At 39.5% G+C, this 22,049-nt stretch overlaps 1 protein-coding gene across 1 annotated transcript in view; it reads left to right on the forward strand.

The window, feature by feature from the left end:
- The window catches only part of TMEM132B (transmembrane protein 132B), a 254,690-nt gene that overhangs the window by 157,113 nt on the left and 75,528 nt on the right, over positions 1 to 22,049 (forward strand). Inside the window, exon 4 of the mRNA XM_042805547.1 lies at positions 20,716 to 20,902. Coding sequence (XP_042661481.1) covers positions 20,716 to 20,902 — 187 coding nt within the window. The remainder of the gene's footprint in view (positions 1 to 20,715; positions 20,903 to 22,049) is intronic.

Here is a 22,049-nt window from a genome sequence, read left to right on the forward strand (position 1 = left end):
GCTGTTTTGAATTGTTCACAGGCTGATTGTGATTTGCCCACATTGTTTAACATTTGGAACGATTTTCCAAGTAACTTTTGCAAATTGCTTTATCTGTAGATTTGTGTGCAAGTGAGATACTGTGAGTTTTCTTACTGCATGCAGTAGTCATTTTGAGTAGGTCAGTTCATGGCCAGTGCCATTGCTTACTGTGGCTCTGAATAAAACCGTTCTTGAAAAGGTTTTCACACCTGCAATATGTGAAATTCTTGTGAATGTATTGCACAGGCAGTAAGTGTGGTGAGGCTCTTCTCTGGGTAGGAGGTGTCTTGCAAATGTGACGTAGGGTCTTACTTGGTACACACAGGTTCTATTGTCTTGCTCATCCATGTCTGATTTGCTTGTGGTTGAATAGTAGTGAGATTTCCTCCTGGCACTGTATGATAACTGCTTTTTTGGTTTACTGGTGACAAGTCCAAAGCTGTTATTAAAAATGACAATAAGTGGATATGAAGTGAAGATAAATTGATTTTGAAGGAGTCAAGGCCCAAATAGGCCGAAGTTTCAATTTTTTAACTCCCAGTTAAGTTGAAAGTAAATTGAAACATATTCAATTTAAATCAAAAGATAGAAATGTTTGATTTTTAAAGCATAGGCAGTCTTTTAAGACAACAAAAAAAGGCCTTTCAAATTTATTTTGTTTTTCTACACTGTAACAACTGAGATGCAGGCACCTGCAAAATGTGCTGCTGCAACTGTACTTTTTAGCCCAAAGAATTATCTGCTCTACATGCATTTTTCTAGCTTGGAACAAATCTGCAGGCATCTAGCTGAGTAAAATGAAAGCATATATGCACTGTTGTGCCCTAAAGAAAAACTACTACATGGTATAAAAATAAACATAGAAGACATGATGAGTTAAAGGGAAGATACCATGAGATTGTGTTATTTATAATATATGCAAATAAATTTACTCTGATAAAGCTGTCCTAAGTTTTTAACTCATGAGTTTGTTAAAATAGTGAAAGGTAATTATCCTTTTAAATGTAACAAATCAGTTTCCAGATTGCAGTGGTAATAGTTAAAAGTATTTCCCATAAATTTATTATGGCCATTGTAATGACTATTAGCTTTAAATTATTTTTTTCTTTTTCTTTTTTTTTTTTTTTAATTACAGGGCATATGATTTTTTTTTTCCCCAGGGTTAAAAACCAGAAGTGTAAAGGGTGTGGGAAGGAAATATGTTGTGTGTGAGAGAAAAAGTATCATTATGCTACTAATTGCAGTACTGATGGTTCAATTGGTAGCAATTGCTCAACTGTTCCAGAACTGGAGCAATGATCCAGGTGGATCAAGGACAACTTTCTTATAAATCAGAAAATGATGGCCCTCCTGGTTGGTTCTCGTATCTATAGGTCTCTATGATTCTTTGCAGAAACATTGCTATTAGTTCCTATGTCTGATTTGATTGAGTACGTGCTGTCTTCCTAAACTTTTTTGTATACTCTGAGGGATATGATTCACTTCTTCCATTCTAAATTTATGTGGAGTATCATATTGTGGCTGTTAAGGGGCTGCTGCATTCCATGTTAGTGAGCCCTCTGATGTTTCCATGGGAAGTGGAAAATCAAGGTAACAGCTGCCATCAAGATAGAAGACCAGAGCCCATGTACCTTAAATAAGCAAGCCCTGCTGAAGGAGCCACTTCTGTAACAGCCCTGCGATAACTAGAACTGCTCAGCAATTTGTTTTTAGAATGGTTTCCTAACAGGAAATCCATGATATGCTAGCTTTTAAGCAAGTGTTTAGTGCTCAGGCAGGAAACTATTAATGCAATGCCTTATTTCAGGTAAATTTGCTCTGAACTGTAGTATCTAATTTTATTGGACTGGTCTGAAATGTTTCAATTGAAATGCATTCAACAAAGCCATTAAAAAGCTTGATCCCAGCAGGACAGCACAGTATTTGGTTCCTGTGTTCTCTTCTGGGTCAATAATTCTAGATGAAAAAACCTTTCCCATTGACTCTCTGCAGCCTTAGAGGCTGCAAGAATCTTTTAGTTGTAGCTAGTGCATCAGCTGGCGGGCCAGAGAGATGTGGTGTTCAGGTATCTGGCCAGGAGTCCCTGCAGAGAGGCTGATGTTGTGCTCCATAGGGCAGAACCGTCTCTTTCCTCGGTGGTCTGAGACGTCGGCAGCGCAGGGTGCTGCAGGGCACAGCTTGTGTCTGTGTGGCACGAGGACTGCTGTCAGCTCCGGTGGCTGCTGCCCAGCGTGAGCAGGATCAGACCCGCTTTGTTGTACGAGCGGAGTCTCAGAGGATGTAACTGAATGGGGACTCGATATAAAGGAAATAGCATTGTGCACATCTTCAAGGATGAGAATGGCATCGGGCCTTATCTGATTGCTTTGCTTTATGGAAAATCTCCTGTACCCACAGGCCTTTGGAGCAGGTGGCCTTGGTTGTTTTTTGATTGTCAGCTAAGGACATGAGTGCATCTATAGAGACCATGACCAAAGCACAGGAATCGTTCTGAAGATTATTTATGCATTTACCTTAATCAGAAGCAAAACCACTTCATCAGGCACCCAGGGAATGCAAAAGTGAGAGGAAAAGTGGTTTTCTTGATGAGATAAACACATTACAAGTTACTCATTATACATAAAATAATAGCGTATACCACGTGTTCCAGGGAGTTCAGGCTGGAAGATGTGTCACCAGTGCTGTGTTCCTCTCATTTCCTGTGTATTCATCTAAAAGGTACTGATTCAGCCTCTGTAATTGTCTTGTTATACACTTAAAAAAAAAAAAAAAAAAGCACCCCCAAATTCCACAACAAAACTCTTCAAACTTTTGCGCTGAAAGCTGTGCAGTGTGCTTGTATGTGTTTTGATTTGAATATGAATTGGAAGAACAAGAACTTTCAGTACTCCAATGGGTAGATGAATAGATGAGTGAAGAGAGGAAGAAGAGTAAATAAAAAAAACCTCTAAGTAAAATAAAAAGCTTGTAATAAGCCTCAGTTTTGTGCACCACTCGGGGAGCAGAACCATCTGTCCTTTTGCCTCGGACACCATCCCTTTTATTCACATCATCCTCTCAATTTTAAAATAAAAGGAAAAAAAGAGAAGAGTTTTTAGGGATGCCTCATTATCTGTATTTTCTTTATGGAAACGACTCCCAGTGCAACTTGATGTTTACTTCATTGCCTAGTGTCTGAGCAGGGGCTAGATGGGAAGGAAAGCCTTTTGGATACATTTTGCAGCTTGCTGTTTTAATTACAGTATTGTCATCTCTTGGCTGCTTGCAGATCTCGAAAGAAACATTGTGGCCTGCTGGGTTATTCACTAGACATTTGTGTGATTGATCTTCTTGCAGCTTTTTCCTATTGTGATTTTTTCATTTCTGGAAGCGGGTTTCCAGTCAGGCTTTGGATGCTGGGTAAATAAGATTTGAAATGGAGGGCGGAAAAGTCATGGTCCTTGCCTAAGTGGATTATTTGTCTGTTCCATGCCACCCCTGCTTCCACGGCAGGACCTGGGCAGGGCTGTGGCCAGAGATCAGAGCTCTGCGTCTCTGCTTCATGCCAGGGAGCTTGGTCTGGTGCTCCTGGGGGCTGAGCTGGAGATGAAGCTCTCATGTCCCACGCAGATTGTGTCACTTGTATGGGACATGGACCCCTGTTTTCTTCTGAAAGTACGGGATGGAGAGGGCTTGTTCTCAGTGAACTGAAAGGGTGATTTGGAGAGATGCCACCAAATCCAGCACTGCAGCTCACAATGTCCTGCTTTTCACTCACCAGAAATACTTTGCTTAGGGGAAGGTGATAGAGAAGTAAAGTCTAGGAGGCAAATTTAAAAAAAGATGAGGAGAGGGGATTCCAAGAAATAGAAGCTTCAGCTTTAGACTGCTTCCATGATGACCTTTGTGTTCTCAGTCCCACAAGCCAAATGTGAACAGTTTGTACAGACCAGTATTAAAGGTAGTGGAAAACCAATGTGACTTCAAGTACTGTGTAAGGGGAAAGGAGCCTTTTTCTTGTTTGTTCTGCTTTGTAGGTCTCCTTGGAACACTTGCATTTTAACTTTAAAATTGAAAATTGTTTCATTTTAAATTAATTTAAAGTAATAGCTCCTGCAATCACTCACAAATGGTAAAAACCCCTAGTATTAAGACAGTTTGATGAAAACAGGTGTTAGTAAAATGCTCTATAGACTGCCTTCAAATCTGCTTCCTGATTTTAAAGGTTTTTCTGCTTTTTTTGCATTGCCTCTGCTGAAAATGATATGCAGAAGTACAAGTTTTGCAGCTAAAGCTGATAATCTACACCTACGTCCCACAACCTGCTTTGTTTATATGGTGCCCTGGTGAGAAGTATTTTGAAGGGTTGGAGTTCTGAAGGCAAAAGGTTTAAATAAAAAGGGGTGTTGGAAAGTACTTTTTTTTTTTTTTCCTAAATAAATAAATTCCCCATCTTTTTTCCCTTTGATTCTTTATTTTTTTTTTTTTTTTTAAAAACAAGCCAACATTCCATTGATTTCTGAAGTCTCTCACTGTTTTCATAAATTCTTCTCACTCTCCTCTGATGTTTCAGTATATCAGGCCTGCCAGACTTTCTTGATTGTTCCACAGTCCTATGCCAAAGGTGTCATTGTTTCACCCCCTAATAAATAATAAGGCATTACTTTATTCTTTAAAAGAAGCAGACTTATATACATGCAATGTCTGCTTCAGTGCCTCCAGTCAAACTGGATAAAACTCATTAACCTGATGTTCCTGTTAAAGGCAATTTAAAAACAAATATAACTCAGAAACCTAAGAATGCTGTTTAATGCCACATTGTGAGAAACATGGGAGATATTGCTTTCCTCTTGCAACCCATTTCAATATTCAGCTTATGAACAGAGGAAAATACCCTCAAAGTTTTGTCTTTCAAAAGTAATTTTTGAAAATGGACGTACTAGCTTTTGACATTTTTTTTTTTTTTTAAACAAAATTTGACCCCTAAATTTGACAAGATGTAGGTGCTGTAAGCAGATTCGCAAAGCAGGTAAAAAACCCTATATTTTTAAATATGTTTTATTGTCCGTATTAATTGCACTAATAATAATTCACTTTATATTTCTGGTCAGGGTATCGCAGCCAGCACAGCACTTGTGTTTGCTGCTGTCTCTGAAGTCATCATTAGGAAGTGAGCTGATAAAAGATTACCCTAAAATTCTGATACAATATTGAGGATTACTGTTGGTCCTTCACCCTGTTTAGCTTATGCAGTGTCTTGTGCTTCTTGGTGGTGTTTTCTTCCCCAGTTAGGATCCTCTGTATTCTAGGTGATGGTCACCAAGTGTTTCAGAAAGCTGCAGTTTGGTAATGGTGAATATAAATGAAATTGTGGTGGGTGGCGAAAGGAGCCAAGCCAAGGGGACCTGGTGGTGCTGCTGGAGCATCAAAGAGGTGGCAGAGTGGGGGACAACAAGATGTGGTTGGTGTCAGGGCTGCCAAATGGTGACAAAAAGGGAAATGGAAGTGAGAGGCCAGGGAAGCATCACGGAGAGGAATGCTGCAAGGAACAGTGGGTATCTCAGGGGACAGAGGTGAACTTTAAATGAGCAAGAGCAGAAGAGAAGCAATTTCTGTGCATTTCTGAGGCCACAGGAAGGGAGCAAAACTGGAAGAGATAGATGTTGCCGCCTTCTCCTAGTATGTGTTTAAATCCTTATCAAAGCAGTTTATCAACTGATCTCATTTTCAATTATAACCTGCAGAAGCATTCATATAATTAGATGTGCTGTTATAATCCTCTTGAAAACAAAATATAGGCATGGTGCAGCGGATAAATTGAAGTAGTAGGGAACAGCTAATATATATTTTAATAAGCAATAAGTCTAAAGTGTGTATCTAATGAATTCTAATGGTATCTTGTTTTTCTTAGATTTATCTTGTAAAGGCAGAAGTAAGCTTTGTACTTGATATTCTAGCCAGAATTTATTATATTTTGATTATTACTTTTTTTTTTTTTTTTTTTTTTTTTTAATTTATGGTCCTCCTCAGGAAAAGAGATTAGATTTAGATGCAAATAGATCTTCTGCCCACTGAAAGCAGCTGTAAAGCTCACATAGACTTCAGAGAATTAAACTTCCTGTGTGTTCCTGCCCTGTACATTGAGCATCTACTCTAGGGAGTAATCTCCTAGATACTTCTTGGTCAAATAACTAGTAGATCATACTTTGGTCAGTATTCTGACCCCGAGAGATTGTTCAAGGATGCTGAACTGGGAAGCTATCATTATAATCCAATAAGGGGGCTCAAAACAGTGAGCTGGCAGTGAGATGTGAACATGCTCTGCAAAAAACCTCCCAGGGAAGGGAGGATGTGGCAGCGTAGAGGGGCCGTGGCACGGAGCTGGTCACCGGTGGCTGGTGCAGAGACTCACAGGGGAGCAGGAGCAGGCAGCCAGCTGTGGGAGAGCAAGGAGGGATCTGCTTGGGGACCACCAGGTGTGGGGCAGCATTTGCTGCAGCTCAGGTCTCTAGGTTAGGTGAGGCCAAGTATCAGGACCTGCCTGAAGTAACACCATGATCTGGGGGGTGAGCTGGGTATAAGCCTTTTATTTCTCTTCTGTTTGATCTAGTTACTTTGAGTTTTTCCTGTTTAGTAAGTTACATATTCAAAGTTTATTGTGATGAAATCTGGCTTTGAGTTACAAAGGCTGTTGGTCTTCTTTAGGGAGCTCATTATGAAGAAAAATCGTAGGCAGTGGATGTCAAAGCTCTGGCTGACCCAGGAGCTTATTATACCTGGTTTTAAAAAAAGATAAAAAAAGTGGTCACAGCATGAGCTCTCCCTCCTCGTTTTGCAGGGGTTACACAGGAACTGGAATTTCCTTCCAGCATAGAGAATGATCCTGCCTCTTTGGGCACACACATTCTGAGCTGCTCATGCTGGCTTTATGTCCTCTCCCTCCAGAGACACCAGGGCATTGTGGTTTTCCTTCCAGTGGGAAGAGCTGGACAGAGCTTCTTCAAAATTCTTGCAGTAAATCCTTTATTAAATAAATCCTGAGCAATCTTCAACACCTAATTTTCCCTCTGTGGATGGAACGTGAGAACAAGAGTGATGAAAGCTGAGAAACAAATGAAATTCGTTCTTCAAACAGTATTATTTGCAGTGCTGTGGAGTGATTTGCACTCTGTCTCCCTGCCTGGTGCAGATTAGCTGGAAAACATAAGCTGACTGGTTGAGGACCATGCAGGAGAATGCCAGGATCTACAGGGCCTTTTCTATGGCACAATCTCCCTGATGATTAATTTACTATAGGGCTTACCTCTCGGGGTCTGTTAATTCCCATCATCCTTTTTTATCCAGCATGAAGTGTTGGGCTGCTCATCCAGGACACTGGGTTTGCTTTACCATGGTTTTGCTACTGAAGTGTTTTATGTTCTGTTCTACAATCAGGTTGCCCTTTGGCTGTTTTTCCCCCCGCCTCTTATCTACATTCAATAAACAACTTCAAGTTGTTCTGTCCTGCTATTTAGCAAAGATAAATGATTTGGGAAACAGAATTCTCCCAGTTCGGCTGACTGTCTAGAATAAAATTATAGAACACATAAGATAAGATTAATAAAAGCACCAAACTGCTGGGTGGATATTCCTATTACTGTATACAAACAAGACAACATCCTCCTCTACCAGTTTCCTAGTTTGATAAATGCCTTGAGCTGATTTAAAAATGTGTAGGTTATTTTTAACCATGGTAGCAGAGCCATCTGTATTGTATCTGATGAAGTTCTGTGATAGAGCAAATTGATTTATTCTATCTCCTTACAAGTTATACTAAGCTTTATGTTATAAATAAGCTGGTTTGAAGTACATGATGTCATTGAGCCTGAAAGTCTTTAGATAAATTTGTACTTAAGAGGTTTGTGCTTTCTGTATGAATTTAAATTGGTGCAGATTGTTATATCTCTCTTCTGTCTCTGTCTTGTGGACTGCAAGCTCTCTGAGGTCAGGACTGTCTTTATAGTTGTGTTTGTATAAAATACACAGAGGGCCCAAATCCAAGGCTGGTGCTCTCATATGTTACAGTGATAAAAATAAGAGCAATCAACAAAAACAGAACCACACATTTGATGGCAGGATTTTCAGAAGCACTGCAAGGAACTGTGTGCCTAAATCCGACCGTTTGTTGTTATCAAATACAGGGAATTAATGAGGAGCTTGTTTCACTTGAGGTATAAACAGACCTGGCTATAGCAGAGGTGTGCCTTATGCCACAGCAAGTCTGAGCTGAGGTCAGATTTGAGATCTCTGCTTTGATTTCTGTTCCAGGAGGTGATGGGGCTGGTGGCAGCGCAGACCCAGCACTTCTGCCCTTTGCTGTGCTCTGAGGTCACTGGGGCTTCTGTGAAAGTCCATGGGAAAGGTGCCCATAGCAGTAAGAAGAGTGAATTAATCAAATGCTGGGAAGAATACAATTAATCCTGTTTTAGCTGACTGCTTACAGAACTAGCAAAAACAGTTGCTTAAATACGGTAGAACTTCTAAAAGAGGTGGACTAGAATCACTGTCCTTGTGTTTAAGGATAGTTTTTGAGAGACCGGTATTGAAGACAGGATGTTGCCTAATGAGTGCCATGTATGGTGCAGATTTCGCTGTAATTAAAAAGAGAATGAGCAATGCTTTAATTGAGATCTGAAGATTAAAAGCTAAAAGCCCAGTATCCTCTATTACTTATTGTCAGATAGGAATTATGTTGCATATGTTTAACAAACCATTGCATTTTAAAAATGGAACCATAAAAAAGCTGCTGTAATTTAAAAGCAGCCAATTTACTAGGAGTACAGTTTGCAGCTCTGTCACTTGCTAATCAGTCTGTTAAACATAATAGCCATTCTTGTCTGGAGGCAGTTAATCATGTTGTGAATGCACTTATCAGTGCATATTAGAAATACAATACAAGACTTTCTGACAGAGGAATGGATGCAATTACCGCAATCAGTATACATTTAGCTACTGTCTTATACCATGTTTTTCTTCCCATTTCTTTTTTTTCTTTAGTCCGGCAGTGACAGATTTTCTCTCAGAAAAATATAAAGAACACACCTGAAAGTGTTGTTAAACAAAACAGACATACTCAAATGCAACCCGTTGATCTAAATGAGAGATGGCTGCTGGCTGGTTGAACTAGAGCATTTTCACTGATGGGCTGGGAAAATGTGTCTGTGGAGGCATTTGTTAGGTGGTGGGGAGCTGAAGTTGCTGCATTTGAGTTAGACTAAAGGAGCTCAGCGTATGGATGAACTTTTTTTTTTTTTTTTTTTTTTTTGCTGTGCTTCTCTACATTTAAATCAATAGCAATAAGGGATCTCAAAGTTTTTGAAAGGGGATATTGAAGAAGCATGAAAGCTAATTGCTTCCAGCATGACTACCCACCAGCAATGAGTGTAAATACAGCTGTCTCAAAGAATGCCAGGACTCGAAAAAATCTAAGGATTTCAGCTAAACAATTTTCCAGGGCTGAGTGTATTCTTGTGCAGGGAGGAAGGGAGTTGGGAGGGGGCAGAAGGATGGAAGGGATTATGAAATCCTGAAAAGATTCAGGAAAGAGAAGAATAGAAAGGGGATAATTTTGTAAATTCTGCTTTACCTTAACCCTTAATGTTAGGGATATTTTATGTTGCTTAGTGTGATTTGCATTGCTTGCAGGAACCTGCCTTCTGTTTCTAAAAATCCTTTTATCTGACTCTTTGTTCTTCATGTTAGTTGGTATTTTTGTTTAGGTAACATTTTTAATTGTATCAAGGAAAATGAAAAAGGAAAACAATCCCCAAATTATATGCCTATTACAGTGAGTAATAAGGGAGTCTATAACATCAGATCCATCGCACCAGCATCTTTGTTACTGTTCTGTTCGAGTCATATATTGCTCAGACTCCCTGAGAAAATGTGTGAGACCCTCGGTGCGATGTCCTTAGTGGGGATTCTTCCCCACGGTGCAGGCTCCTGGCCTGCCTCATGCTGGTGAGCAGCTCAGCTTGGGTGCTCAGCCCCACTCCATCCTCATGTTGTTAAAGCCTTCATTGATGAGGAAATTCATTGAAACGAAGTCCTGGGGGGACATTTTATTGTATAAATAAGGGAGTGGGGAAGGCAAGATGTAACACCATTTCTCCATTTTCCTTTTCTAATTTTTTCTTTTCAGAGCCTAAATGAATTAACCTCACTTATTACTCACTTGTGCCTGAATTCATTTATTCATGGTATGACCTTAGCTTTGAGCAATATCCCAGCAGCACCCCATTAGCTGTCACTACATTTGAATTCATCACGTGTTAGGAAATCATTGTCTTGCAAGTGTGACAAAGTAGTGATTACCCTTTGAAAAATGTGACCTAGAGACATTAGGTGATGACCGCTGTGTTGACCTTACTTTCATGCCATTAGAAAGTAATTGTGGAATGATTTTTAAAAAGAGAAGTATTAAATCCACCCCTCTTCTTTTTGTTATTTGGAGTTATCTTTCCACTTCTAGGGAAATTTGAATTCATTGTTAGGATGAAAATAGGCTTTTAATGGAGTAAGTTACATTATAACTGCTTGTTTCTCCCTTGCTTTTAGTTTTCTGGTGAAGATCAGGACTTTAAGCTGATCTCAACTAGCAAAGGGTGGAGGTATATGGAATTACTGCAGATGGCTCTTTCTGTTCATACACTGAAGACCCTAATTCACTCTGTGTTTGCTCAGCTGGATGAATTAATCTTGTTTATTAATTAAAACATGGGAAACATGTTTCTATGCCAGTTTCACTTTCACATTTTTACTCTCTGTTCAGTGGGTATCAACAGTGGGAGGAAAAGCTTAACTCTTTACAAAACATAATTATCAGCCTATAAAATAAAACAATTTTATGCACAACATGTGTGTCTCAGGGAAGTGGGGAGAGAGGAGGTCCCATTTTTGTTAATGTTAATGGACTACACTGATCCATGCCTTAACTTCTTTGAGGAAGTTGTCATGGCCATTTATTTCTTAGCAGAAGTGTGAATTAGCCACAGGTAACCCTGCACATTATCTCTCCATTTGAGAGTACATTAGGTTCAAAGAAAGCTAGGTCTAATTCATTGGATGCTTAATCTTATTTAAGTCTGAAGAGAATGTAGGAGGAATAAAATAATTCTTGCCCATGTTCCTATTTTGATTTTTTCTTCAATTATTTCGTGCGGGTGGTATTACAGTAGTTTCTACACCAGACCCAACTGTGTTTTAATTTCCCATTGTCTTTGCTAGCTGCTTGGCATTCTGTTATTTACTTGTTTACTGTCTGCCCATTAAGTTCAAAAGGTGTTGAATTAGGCTTTTTGAATCCTCAAGAGGAGAGCACCATTTATCACTGTTTTCATGTATCCTCCGGCACATTAGGTATATTCATGTCACAGTCTGCAGCTTGTCTCCACTTTCATTCATAAATGCAGCGCGTGGGGAGTTAGCATCTTTAGATCCCCTCCGGTTGATTTTACTCCCCAGGGAGATCCAGCTGTCAGCCTCAACTGTAATTCTGAAATCAAAACAGCAACTGGATTGCTAGTAACTTTCTCCTCAGTCTAGTCGTGTTTTTCTTTTCTGATGCACTTGATGTATACAAAAGAGTCTGATTACTTAATGCTAATTTCAGGCATACAAAAGTCCTAAGGTGTTTAAAATGCCAAGAAATCATATTGTTGGAAATGTGGTTTGAGCCATCAGGGTGTATCCAGGTGGCTTACCCAAGCTCTTATCTCTATCTAGGGAGATGAGGAAGCTGCATGCATATTTGTAAATATAAAATTCAAGAGCCTTACACAATTGTACAAGTTCAGGAGCTGTTACATAGATTCACTGCCTGAGACTCACAATAAATTTGGAAGAGTGTACAGGTAGACTAAACTGTTGCACATCTTCCATTTTATGTTTGGCTGGGGAAGAGCAAGGCTCTGAATGAAGCATCTTCAACTATGCTGAGCTGGTGTCCAACAACCTAGTGTAGAGATAGTGGAGGAGCAGAATTGAAGAGTGGCCTTTTTCTTCTGTTTAATTACCTGCAGTAAGCTCATTTATTTGGCTGTTATGTGGTGGCAATATAGACAGACACAGAGTTTGTCCCACTGCACTGGAGTGCATCACTAAGGATTTCCAGCAGGTAACTTTTAGGGTATATTCCCTGTCTCCACCATCAAGTCTCCGAATGCCCCTGACCATCCACTCTGTTTCCTTTGAGGTAAAGTGAAATATTTCCTGCACTGACTTTACATGCAGCTTGGCTGAAGATACCCAAGCCTTGGGTTTCTCAGCTGCAGCACAGGCTGTGGTAAAAAAAGGTCCCTCCAAGAGTTGCATTCTTTTTCTCTTAAAGGTCTTTTGAGAGTCTGTGGAGGGAGGGTCTTTGTATGTGAGTTCCTGCATTGCAAAGAAGTTCTTATATCACTGAATTTATTATCTTGAATTTTCAGTCATTGCTTCTTTAAAAATCTATCTCTGCTTTATAAAATATTTCACCTGCTTGCACAGCAATGTTGAAAATATACCATGTGATTATGGTATGTAAATATGTAAGAATTTCTGAATAGGTAAAGAAAAATTATAAGCACCATTTGGGCTGTTGATATTTATTAACTGGTTAGGATTCAGCATAAATCTTTCATCATAAAATCATTCTTATTTTTTATACAACAATAGCTCCCTCTATATTTGCATCCAACATCAGCTAAACCCTGGCCCCAATTTCTTACTGGATGTGTTTGTTATATTCCCCAGCAAGATGCTTTCTCCTGGCAGAGAAGCTTTATTTTACAAAATACACAGCACAGCAATAAAGAGGTTCTAAATAGTAGACAGAAAAATATTCCAGTGCAATCAAAATTCTTTTTTAAGCCACAAAAGATTACATGCTGTTTCAAAAGGGGAGACTCAGGACAAAGGAACAAATGGAGTCCCAGTGCCCAGCAATACATGTTACCAATGGAGCGCACCAATTACACCCATGCTGAATTTGGTCCTAAAAATCCTGTTTCGTTAAAGGGTAGCTAAAATAGTATCTAAGGACTCTTTTATCAGAAGAATTTCTGTACACTGTCACAAGGGTGGAAGCAAATAAAAATAATTGAAGCACTTGTCTCAGTTGTCTCCAGGGTTGTCATGATGATGTTGATAAAATCAAATAAAGTGGAAGTTATTGCAAGTTGTTAGTGAGCAGCACAGTTGTGAATTGGCAGTGGAAGAAGCTGAAGAGCTTAAAAGGTTTGCTCATTATCTGGATTTATTGTTTTCAGTTGTGGGAAAATGTTGGCTAAGCAAAATAACATGAATAATATCCCATCTTGCTAGTGTGTTTTGAACAAAAATATTTTCTTCTTGTTTTTACGGCTTTTACTGGATTATTAAAAAGTGCTGTGTCAATCCATACATTCTTAACACATTTAGCAGCTTGGTTTTATCCTCTGTAGCCATTTACATTGCCCATGCATCTGTGAAGAGCATGAATTTTACAGCAGTGAAAGGAAAACAAGATCAGGCACTAAGAAATGTTTTGAAAAAACCCGTAGTTGCTATAAAATAAACTGGACAGCAGAACAAGTTCTCTGTTAGACAACAGAGCAAATTGTACGTTGTGATTTTGAAAGGCATCATGAGATGAAACAGAGCAAACTTTATCCATTCCTGCAGCTTTACTTGCAACCTGCCATCCATCCTGTCTTTGTGCAATGTTTGGTACTTTGGCCTTGCACTTCTGTGCTGTGGCATGGAAGAATAGTGATCAAGGCTTTTTCAAGCATTTGTGTCTGCCTTGCACCCCAACTGTCCAGTTTCCCTCAGCAGAACATGAACCTCTGGGCGCTACACATAAGGGGCATTGGCACTGTGTCATCTGAACCTTCTCCTGTTGATGCAAAAACATGCAGAAATAGGACGCACAGGTAGTTTGCCCTGGTTTCTAGGGATGTTCATCCACACTGCAACACTTGACAGGCATACTTGCACTTGTTTGTTCAAGGCTTTAGTCAGGCCCATCTCCAGCACTCTTCAGAATGAGGCCCTTTCTCAGCAAACTACCCTGAGAGAATGGTGTGAATAGGCTGTTTCCAATCTTGTATACAGCTTTGTGTCCTTACAGCCTAATGAAAATGACATATTCTGGGAGAAAAGAGTTTAGATTTTAACATCCATTATCAAGTGAAACTTTGTATGTAACACAATGTGTAGCTCTTTCAGTCCAGTAAGTTGTTCTCAGGTAGGATCTGTGCTAAGGGATGTTGTAGCTGCTAGAAGATATCCTGGTTTTAAAGGTGTTAGCTGCTGCCAGTTCCTGTTACCCAGTGCCCACATTGAGGAAAGCGGCACTTACCCAGTGCCCACATTCAGGAAAGCGGCACTCAGCAAGGTATAAGGGTTGACAGCATGCAAATCTTCATAATTCAGAAACTGGATGCTGCTCTGTTAGTAGGTATTTGCTTTCACTTCCTTCATCTTGGGCTTCTGGGATCTTATTTTCCTTTGAGAGAGAAGGTCAGGACCTTTAATTTGGATCTTTTCCCCAAGAGGTCCTGGCTGTCTGCTGCTTCATTTGACTTCAGCAGGAAATTAGGGTCTTGAGCATTTCCGATCAGTCATTGAAAAGCCTCCTCTTGTAAGTGTTTGCTCTTCAGTAAACCCTACTTATGAAATTAATCCTCTTGAGATCAAAGGAGTGAGACCTGTATTACTGAAATATTTTATAAACTAATGTGCCTTGCTTATGTAATCCTGTTCTCATTGAATTTGGTGACAATTTTTCAGAGAGAGAATTGACCACTATTAACCTTGAAAAGATTCTCAAGCAACATGGTACCAGACATTTTATTATTTTCAATTACCTCGTGTTTAGAGTTTTGTTTACACTGCTCTGGGCCTCATAAACAGATTGCCATTTACTGAAAACATTATTTTATGAATGAAGGAAACTCATGTTTTCTTGTAATAGCCAACTGCACTAATAGAAGGGTCTCCACTTTTATCAACTAAATTGTTGATGAACCAGCAGTGTGAGACAGCCAACCCTCTGTGTGTCAGTGGCACACCCAGCTGAACGCTCTGCAAAGTGCTCTGCGCTGTCATCCTTCACTATGGCATTCTGCATATTTAATTCTCTGTAAAAATACATAGGGCAGGCTCTTCAGTTTGGTTAGCAATGTAAATCTTTCTTAATAGCTAATAATAGGCATTTGTTTATTTAAGGTAACTACTAACTATTTAGACTGTCACTGCCATCATAACATCAATCACTGTGTATCATTCCAGCACTTAATTCAGTAATTCCATGTTTGGCTTAGACAAAAATTAGGAATAAATTAAATTCAGTATTATTTCAACGCTAGGTGATTTTGTAGTACTTATTAAAACCTCTAACATTAGAGCTATGGTGAACCTTCACAGTAATCTATTATTTTGTGAAAAAAAAGCCTATGCAGTTCCAGATAAATACTTAATAAGGTAATAAATCATAGAATCACAGAATGGTTTGGGTTGGAAGGGACCTTAAAGATCTCCTAGTCCCAACTCCCCTGCCCTGGGGAGGGCCCCCTTCCCCCAGCCCAGGGTGCTCCCAGCCCTGTCCAACCTGGCCTTGAACCCTTCCAGGGAGGGGGCAGCCACAGCTGCTCTGGGCACCCTGGGCCAGCACCTCACCCCCCACACAGGGAGGAATTTCTGCCTTATGTCTAACCTAAATCTCCCCGCTTTCAGTTTAAAACTGTTACTCCTTGTCCTATCCCCACACACCCTGATCCAGAGTCCCTCCCCACCTTTCCTGTCCCCCCTTTAAGCCCTGGGAGGCCGCTCGAAGGTCTCCCCGGAGCCTTCTCTTCTCCAGGCTGAACCCCCCCAACTCTCTCAGCCCGGCCTCCCAGGGGAGCTGCTCCAACCCCCTGAGCATCTTCGTGGCCTCCTCTGGACCAGCTTGAGCAGGTCCATGTCTGTCTTACGTTGGGAGCCCCAGATCTGAACACAGTAATCAAACGTAGAGAAACAAAATTTGATACTGGATTTTTTTTTTTTAAGATTCAGTTTTAAAATATATTTATATTTTTCCTACTCTTTGCATATACTGGCAGATTCACGAACAAAATTAGTAGGAATATAAGTAACAAGGTAACATGATAGATATCCCTCCAAAACTGGTATGAATCTTTACAAAACATTGGAATGTAGTAATGCAAGAGTTCTCTAAGGTGCTGAGGAGCACTTGAAACCCAGGCCTCATTTTTCTAGCGGTTTGTGCAGGCTGTGATTTGTTCTGCTGGGAGAGTGTTTTTAACTGAGGAGAGGGTCTGCCTCTGGGTGGAGTGCTCACTCCTTTATGGTTTAATGTACATGCAGAGGAAATACTTCAGGTTCCATTTGGCAAGTGGAGCCAGGCAGTTGGACTCTGCATGCCTGCAGCTGTCCGCCTGGATGTGTCCCTTGCAGGGCAGTTTTGGGACTCAGCGACATTTTCCTGTCCTGATTAACTCTTCTTATTCAGGAGTTGGTTGGAGCTGGAGTTGGCTTCATTGTGCAGAAATCTCAAGGTTTTGGGGGTTCTTCTAGCACCTAGCAGAGGCAATATTCCAAAAGTACACAAATAGGATTGTAAATTGCAATTTGGAGGAGAGGGCCTACTTACTGGAGTTTGCAAGAGGAAATAAATCCAAGCCCATGGTTTCTTTTTCTCCTCTCACCGGAATGAAAAATGTGTAATGAATGTCTCATGTCTGAAACACTGGGCTGGATTCATCAAAGGGAGTTAGTAATTACCAAATTGAGAGAATCATGAAGCGCTTTTCTAAATTTGAAAGGCTCATCAAGAATAGATCAGGAGCAGGCAAAATTAATAGTTATGAACTCATTTCCATAGAAATGGACTTATTAGCAAGCATGCCAGCTGCCTAAAATTATAAGGTCTTTTCCTTGTGCTTGCAGGAAATAATCTTTTTTTATAAAAGTAATTTTGACTTTTTATTTTTTATTGCTCCTCTAAACTAGGGTGTTTGGCAGAATCCTTCTAAACCAGGAAAAGACTTCACTAGACAATAGAAATTTTTAACTAAAAAGAGAAGAAAGATGTGGAAAGGAGAAGCGATTTATAGTCCTTGGATTCCATCAGACTCTTCCCAATAGTGCAAACTTATTTAAGAGAAAAATGGAATAAGTCTCAAGAAAAAGCTGAAAAATCTTTAAAGGATAAAGTTTGGTTTAGCGGGATTTAATGGCTGATAACAGCGTGAGTTATAGTCGTTGTCTTCTCTGCTAGTGGATTTTTCCACTGGTAGCACTTTGTCTTCACCAGGCAGTTGCAGATCGGCAGTGACTACAAAGACCAACATACTGGCCACCAAGTACAAATCAGACTAAAAGCTGAAGATTTGCCATGGCAGGATGGAATGACTCCTTTTAAAAAGGGTTATAGTGTAATGCTGCATAGCCAGGAGAGAAATTTAGATACAGGTTTTGCTGTGTGGATTTATCAGCTAATGGAGCTGACATAAGTAAATGCTAACCTTTAAGGTCTTGATTGTGGTTTAATTTATCTCTGGTTTTACTTTAGCAACCTCCATCAATTTCAGTGGAGAAAGTCCATGATCTCCCACATGGTATTATAGAGGATGGTTAATAAATTGCAAGAATTATGAATATAGTACCAAACTTCCTGCTAGGAAAGAAGTCCCTGTAGGAAAAGAGATGCGGCAGCCAGTAGGAAGGCACTAGTCTGAAGAAGAAAGAAATTCACTTTCCAGATTTTATCATGGGTTCGTTATAGTTGTAACCTGGGAAGAGACTTAGAACAAAGAAGGTGGATTAGTCCATGGGGTACTCTGTGTTCCAGATACGGTAGCACTTGTCATTGCTTGAAGGCTGAACCTTTGTCCTAAAGAGGAAAAAAGAGAAACCATAATTTTAGGGAAAATTCATTAACTGTCTGTTCTGAAGGTAACTGGAAAACTGCTGGTGAATAAGAGTCATGAAAGTTGAACACTGGTTTGCTAAATTTATATGTTCAGTAGAGAAACTCTGTAAGTGAAAGATGGATAGATACAGTAAGTCTATCTCTTTCAGTAAAAGTCCAATTGAAAAGAAGTGTATCCTTCTTTAATCAATATCAATATGTCATGCTACATGATTTGTTTCTGAGATAAAACAGAAAACGTTTGATAAGCCATGTTGTATTTCCAGGTGATGATAAGGATTCTCTTTGGAACCAGGACCTAGGAAGTCCTGGGAGACCTGGGAAGTCAGCTTTGCTCTAGTTCATACGGTAATATTAGTTAGATCTGGGGAAGGTTTATGATGTGAGTTGCTGCTCTTTTCTAGATGCACAAAGACTAATTTCAAATCCAGAAGTGTATAACCATGTATGCCTTTAAATGAAACTTATGTCTTTTCTAGCTATACAGCCATGCTAAGGATGCAGTGAAGGTCTTTGCATGTTTACAAGCACAAGAGTAATTTTACTCCCCGGCAAATACTTCAGCTTGCTATATAGGCAAGGCACACACATGCTTTTCTTAGGGACATCTGAGTCTCAGTCTGTGTTAAAAATAAAAAAAACCACTATTATGGTTACTTTTTGGATGTGTAAAAAGAAAAACAGCAAAGGAAAAATCAAAGGCATGATGGACTGAGCTCAAGGAAGTGCCAGTGTGAAAGTGCAAAGACATGTGGAATGGATTTATCCATGCAGACTAAACTGACGTATTATTTAAGTGGTGAATGTAAAGCAAAACCTTCCATCAGTGGTTTTGTTCCAAATTTGAAACCAGTCGTGGGTGTTTTTATGAGTGGCAACTATTGACTTGAACAGATTGAACCTAAACTGCAGATCTAAATATAACTTGACAGGCCCAATATCTAGATCCATAGTTAGTGTAAAGCTAATCTCTAAATTTTATTTCTGTGTTGTGAGCAAATTAATTTTATGTAATTTAGATAAGAAAACCTGACAGAAGTGATATACAGGAAAGTATGAGGTTGAGTACTCCACTGTGTTGCCCACAATGGTTATGTTTTTAACAGAAAGGGTTTAATTACATCTCTAGTATTGTGTAATAATATTTGTCTTAAGGTTTTTGCTGATTTTCTGGTTGGCTACCCAAAAGATGCCTTAATAGCTTCTGGTTTTGCCTGGAGGTGGATATTATTTTCTGTCAGCATGGAAAGTATTTATCCTCCAGGCATTGAAGCATATGTTTGTGTTGTTTGTTGTCAGAAAGAAAACATGAAAATCAATAATTCCTGTTCAGATGTTTTTCCTTTAAAATGTGCCTTCAAAAACATATGGCAAAACCAGATTCTGCCTCTGTGCAGTTGGGAGGAGGAAAAGGATGTTTTAAATCTTTGTTTCTAAGTGTCTGTTCTTTGTAGCAGCAGGCTAAAACTTTCTATGAACGCAGCTCTTGGAGTCACTACTTTAGAGTAAGGGCACACAAACAGTGTACCGCGGGACAGGATAGGGGGTGAAATTACAGCGGGCGCGTGGTTACTGAGGGTGCCTACCTGAAGAGGACACATCCCTAGATTGGGAACAAGCTATCTCATGCTCTCAGTAACAGCACACTTATGTCATTACAGAGTGGCCTAACATGCTGCCAATTCAGATTTTAACCAATTTTACAAGCATGTACCCTGAAACTTCAGTAATATTGGTAACATTGGTTGTCTCTTCAATGGGATACTGTGTCTGCAGTTAGCTTAGCTGCCTTCCCAACCCACCTCCGTGTTTTGTAAGCTGCATCAGGTCTCCACACTGCAGGTGTCTGGGAAATTGGGGCAAGAACTTCTGTACTGCTCTGTAAAGTACCTTAATTTTTGTGGAAGTAAAGTGCTGGATGAGCAAAGGTCTGTTTTCTAAAGAAGTCCCTGCTGTGGATATGCTGAGTGCTGTTGGTTAAATCCTGGTGTCTGTTTTCGTCTCTGTAACATGAAGATAAGATCTGTCTTTCTAACCTGAGGATTAATTATTAATATTTACATAGTGTTGGACCAGAGGAGGGTGCTAACTGTTACTGTTAGCAACAGAAGCAGAAGTAATTTTTAAATGCTATGCATCTATATCTATTTCTTTACCCTTAAGCTTTTATTTTCAGATGAGAAATATATAACGATCACCATATAATTACAAGTCTGCATGACTAATGAGAAGAATGTTTTCATGAACTGAAAATAAGGATAATCTACCCCTCATTTTTTTTGTCATATATAATTTCTGCAAATCCACCGAGATAAAGACAAGTTTGGGTTTGAAAGACTTCCCCACCCCTCAGGAGCTCATTTCTGATACAGCATGAGGAATGGCCAAGTATTCTGTTGTTTTGGAGCATCAATATTTGCAGCAACAAAATTATAATAATGCTATATTAAATAATTCAGCAGCATCTGTGCAATGCAGTTCCCAGGGTTTGGGCCTTATTCTGTAAATTCATTGTGATTATGGAGAATGAGTGACTGAGTTTAATGGGAAAAATGCCTCCAATTCAGGAAACTGAAAGATACGGTATCACCTTATCTATAAAGTGTAGCTGTTGCCCAGTGTGTAGTTTGGTTTAGATTTCTGTCAGTGTCTTCAAGTCTGCATGTTGAATTTAATAGTGAATATTCTGGTGAATAGAAAAGGTAAATCAAAATATACTTTTTGTTGTTAACATCCTACTGATGGTGTGGGAATTTTCTTTTTTTTTTTTTTTTTTTTCCTAGAGCAAACATGTCCTCCTACGAGATCCTGCAGATGGACTTTGAGATTGACAACACTAGCAGCCTGGCAGGAGCCCAGCAAATTACCTGGCAGGTGGAATACCCTCGAGATGACTCCGTGAGTGAACTGGTGGTCTCCGAGATCTTTGTCAGCCGAACAATGTTTGTGGGAATTGTTCCCCTTGCGATGGTAAGAACTTGCTGCTTCTTCTTTTTGCTAAATGTTTCCATTGATTCTCATTAGTATTCAAGGGAATGTGAGCCATTTTATTATATGCTACTTCCTATGCACCTGCTGCAAGTGATTTAAATGCAAAAAATACATTTCAATAATATTTTATTTACCTGATATGCCCATAATGGCTCCTTGGAAACCATTTGAGTCTTTTGTGAAAATCCTTTACCATTTGTGGATTATTGGCCTGGTTCATGATAATAGCTCCTTTGGAGCCATTGTCTTCTGGTGTATTAATGTGACTGCCATGCATGTGCTCTAAGGGTAAATGTTGCAATTAGTTGGGACATTTTCAATGAAATAAATTAGCATGCATGTGTGGGAAACTTCATTGCTAAACCAAACAACTGGACTGTTTTCTGATTTGCGTTTCCCCAAAGAGCCACACAGTCTAGTGAGCTGTGAAGTGTCAATTTAATAAAAGGTCCATTTTGAGTTACAGAGAAAGGACAAAATACTTTCTGAAGATGTAGGTGTTGGCCATATTTTCCAGGCAGGGTTTAAGGTGTACGTGTGCAGAAAGCTTGAAGCTGATGTTTGTTTTTTTGTGGTTTTTTTTTTTTTTTTTTTTTTTTTTTTTTAATGCAAATATCTCCTTTGAAAATCAATGAACCTTTTGTAGGAGGGACCTTTGGCCTATGTTTGGGCTTGATGGACTTTTAAGTACTTGAGCTTTAAGCTTAAGCATGACCAGTGATTTCAGTGAGGATATTCTGTTATAGAACTAGAGAAACAGCCAGAGAGCCTGGATGTTACAACAGTTCCCTCAGAAACACTCTGCTAATTTTTGTTTACTTTCTCATGAGCATTTGCCCTTCATTTCTGAGTCAGTCTGTGTTGGTTTTCTTTCTGTTATACCATATAACCAACAAATACTGGTGTTTTCCTCTGCATGACCACTAGCTTCTCTTGTTAGGACAATAGCAAGGAAGGATGCTTGTAAAAGTAGACAAGACTCTAAATAATTTTAACTTTAATTTCCTACTGCCAAAGGCTACACTTACAGGCAGTGTGGTGATAGAGGAGAAATTATATGCAGAAAAGTCAATAGAGAATTTTCTTCCAGTGCTTTTTTCTTTTAAGCATGTAGGAAATGAAACAA

Source organism: Tyto alba, unplaced genomic scaffold (assembly GCF_018691265.1).
Source record: "Tyto alba isolate M040663 unplaced genomic scaffold, T.alba_DEE_v4.0 Super-Scaffold_44, whole genome shotgun sequence".
Taxonomy (NCBI): Eukaryota; Metazoa; Chordata; class Aves; order Strigiformes; family Tytonidae; genus Tyto; species Tyto alba.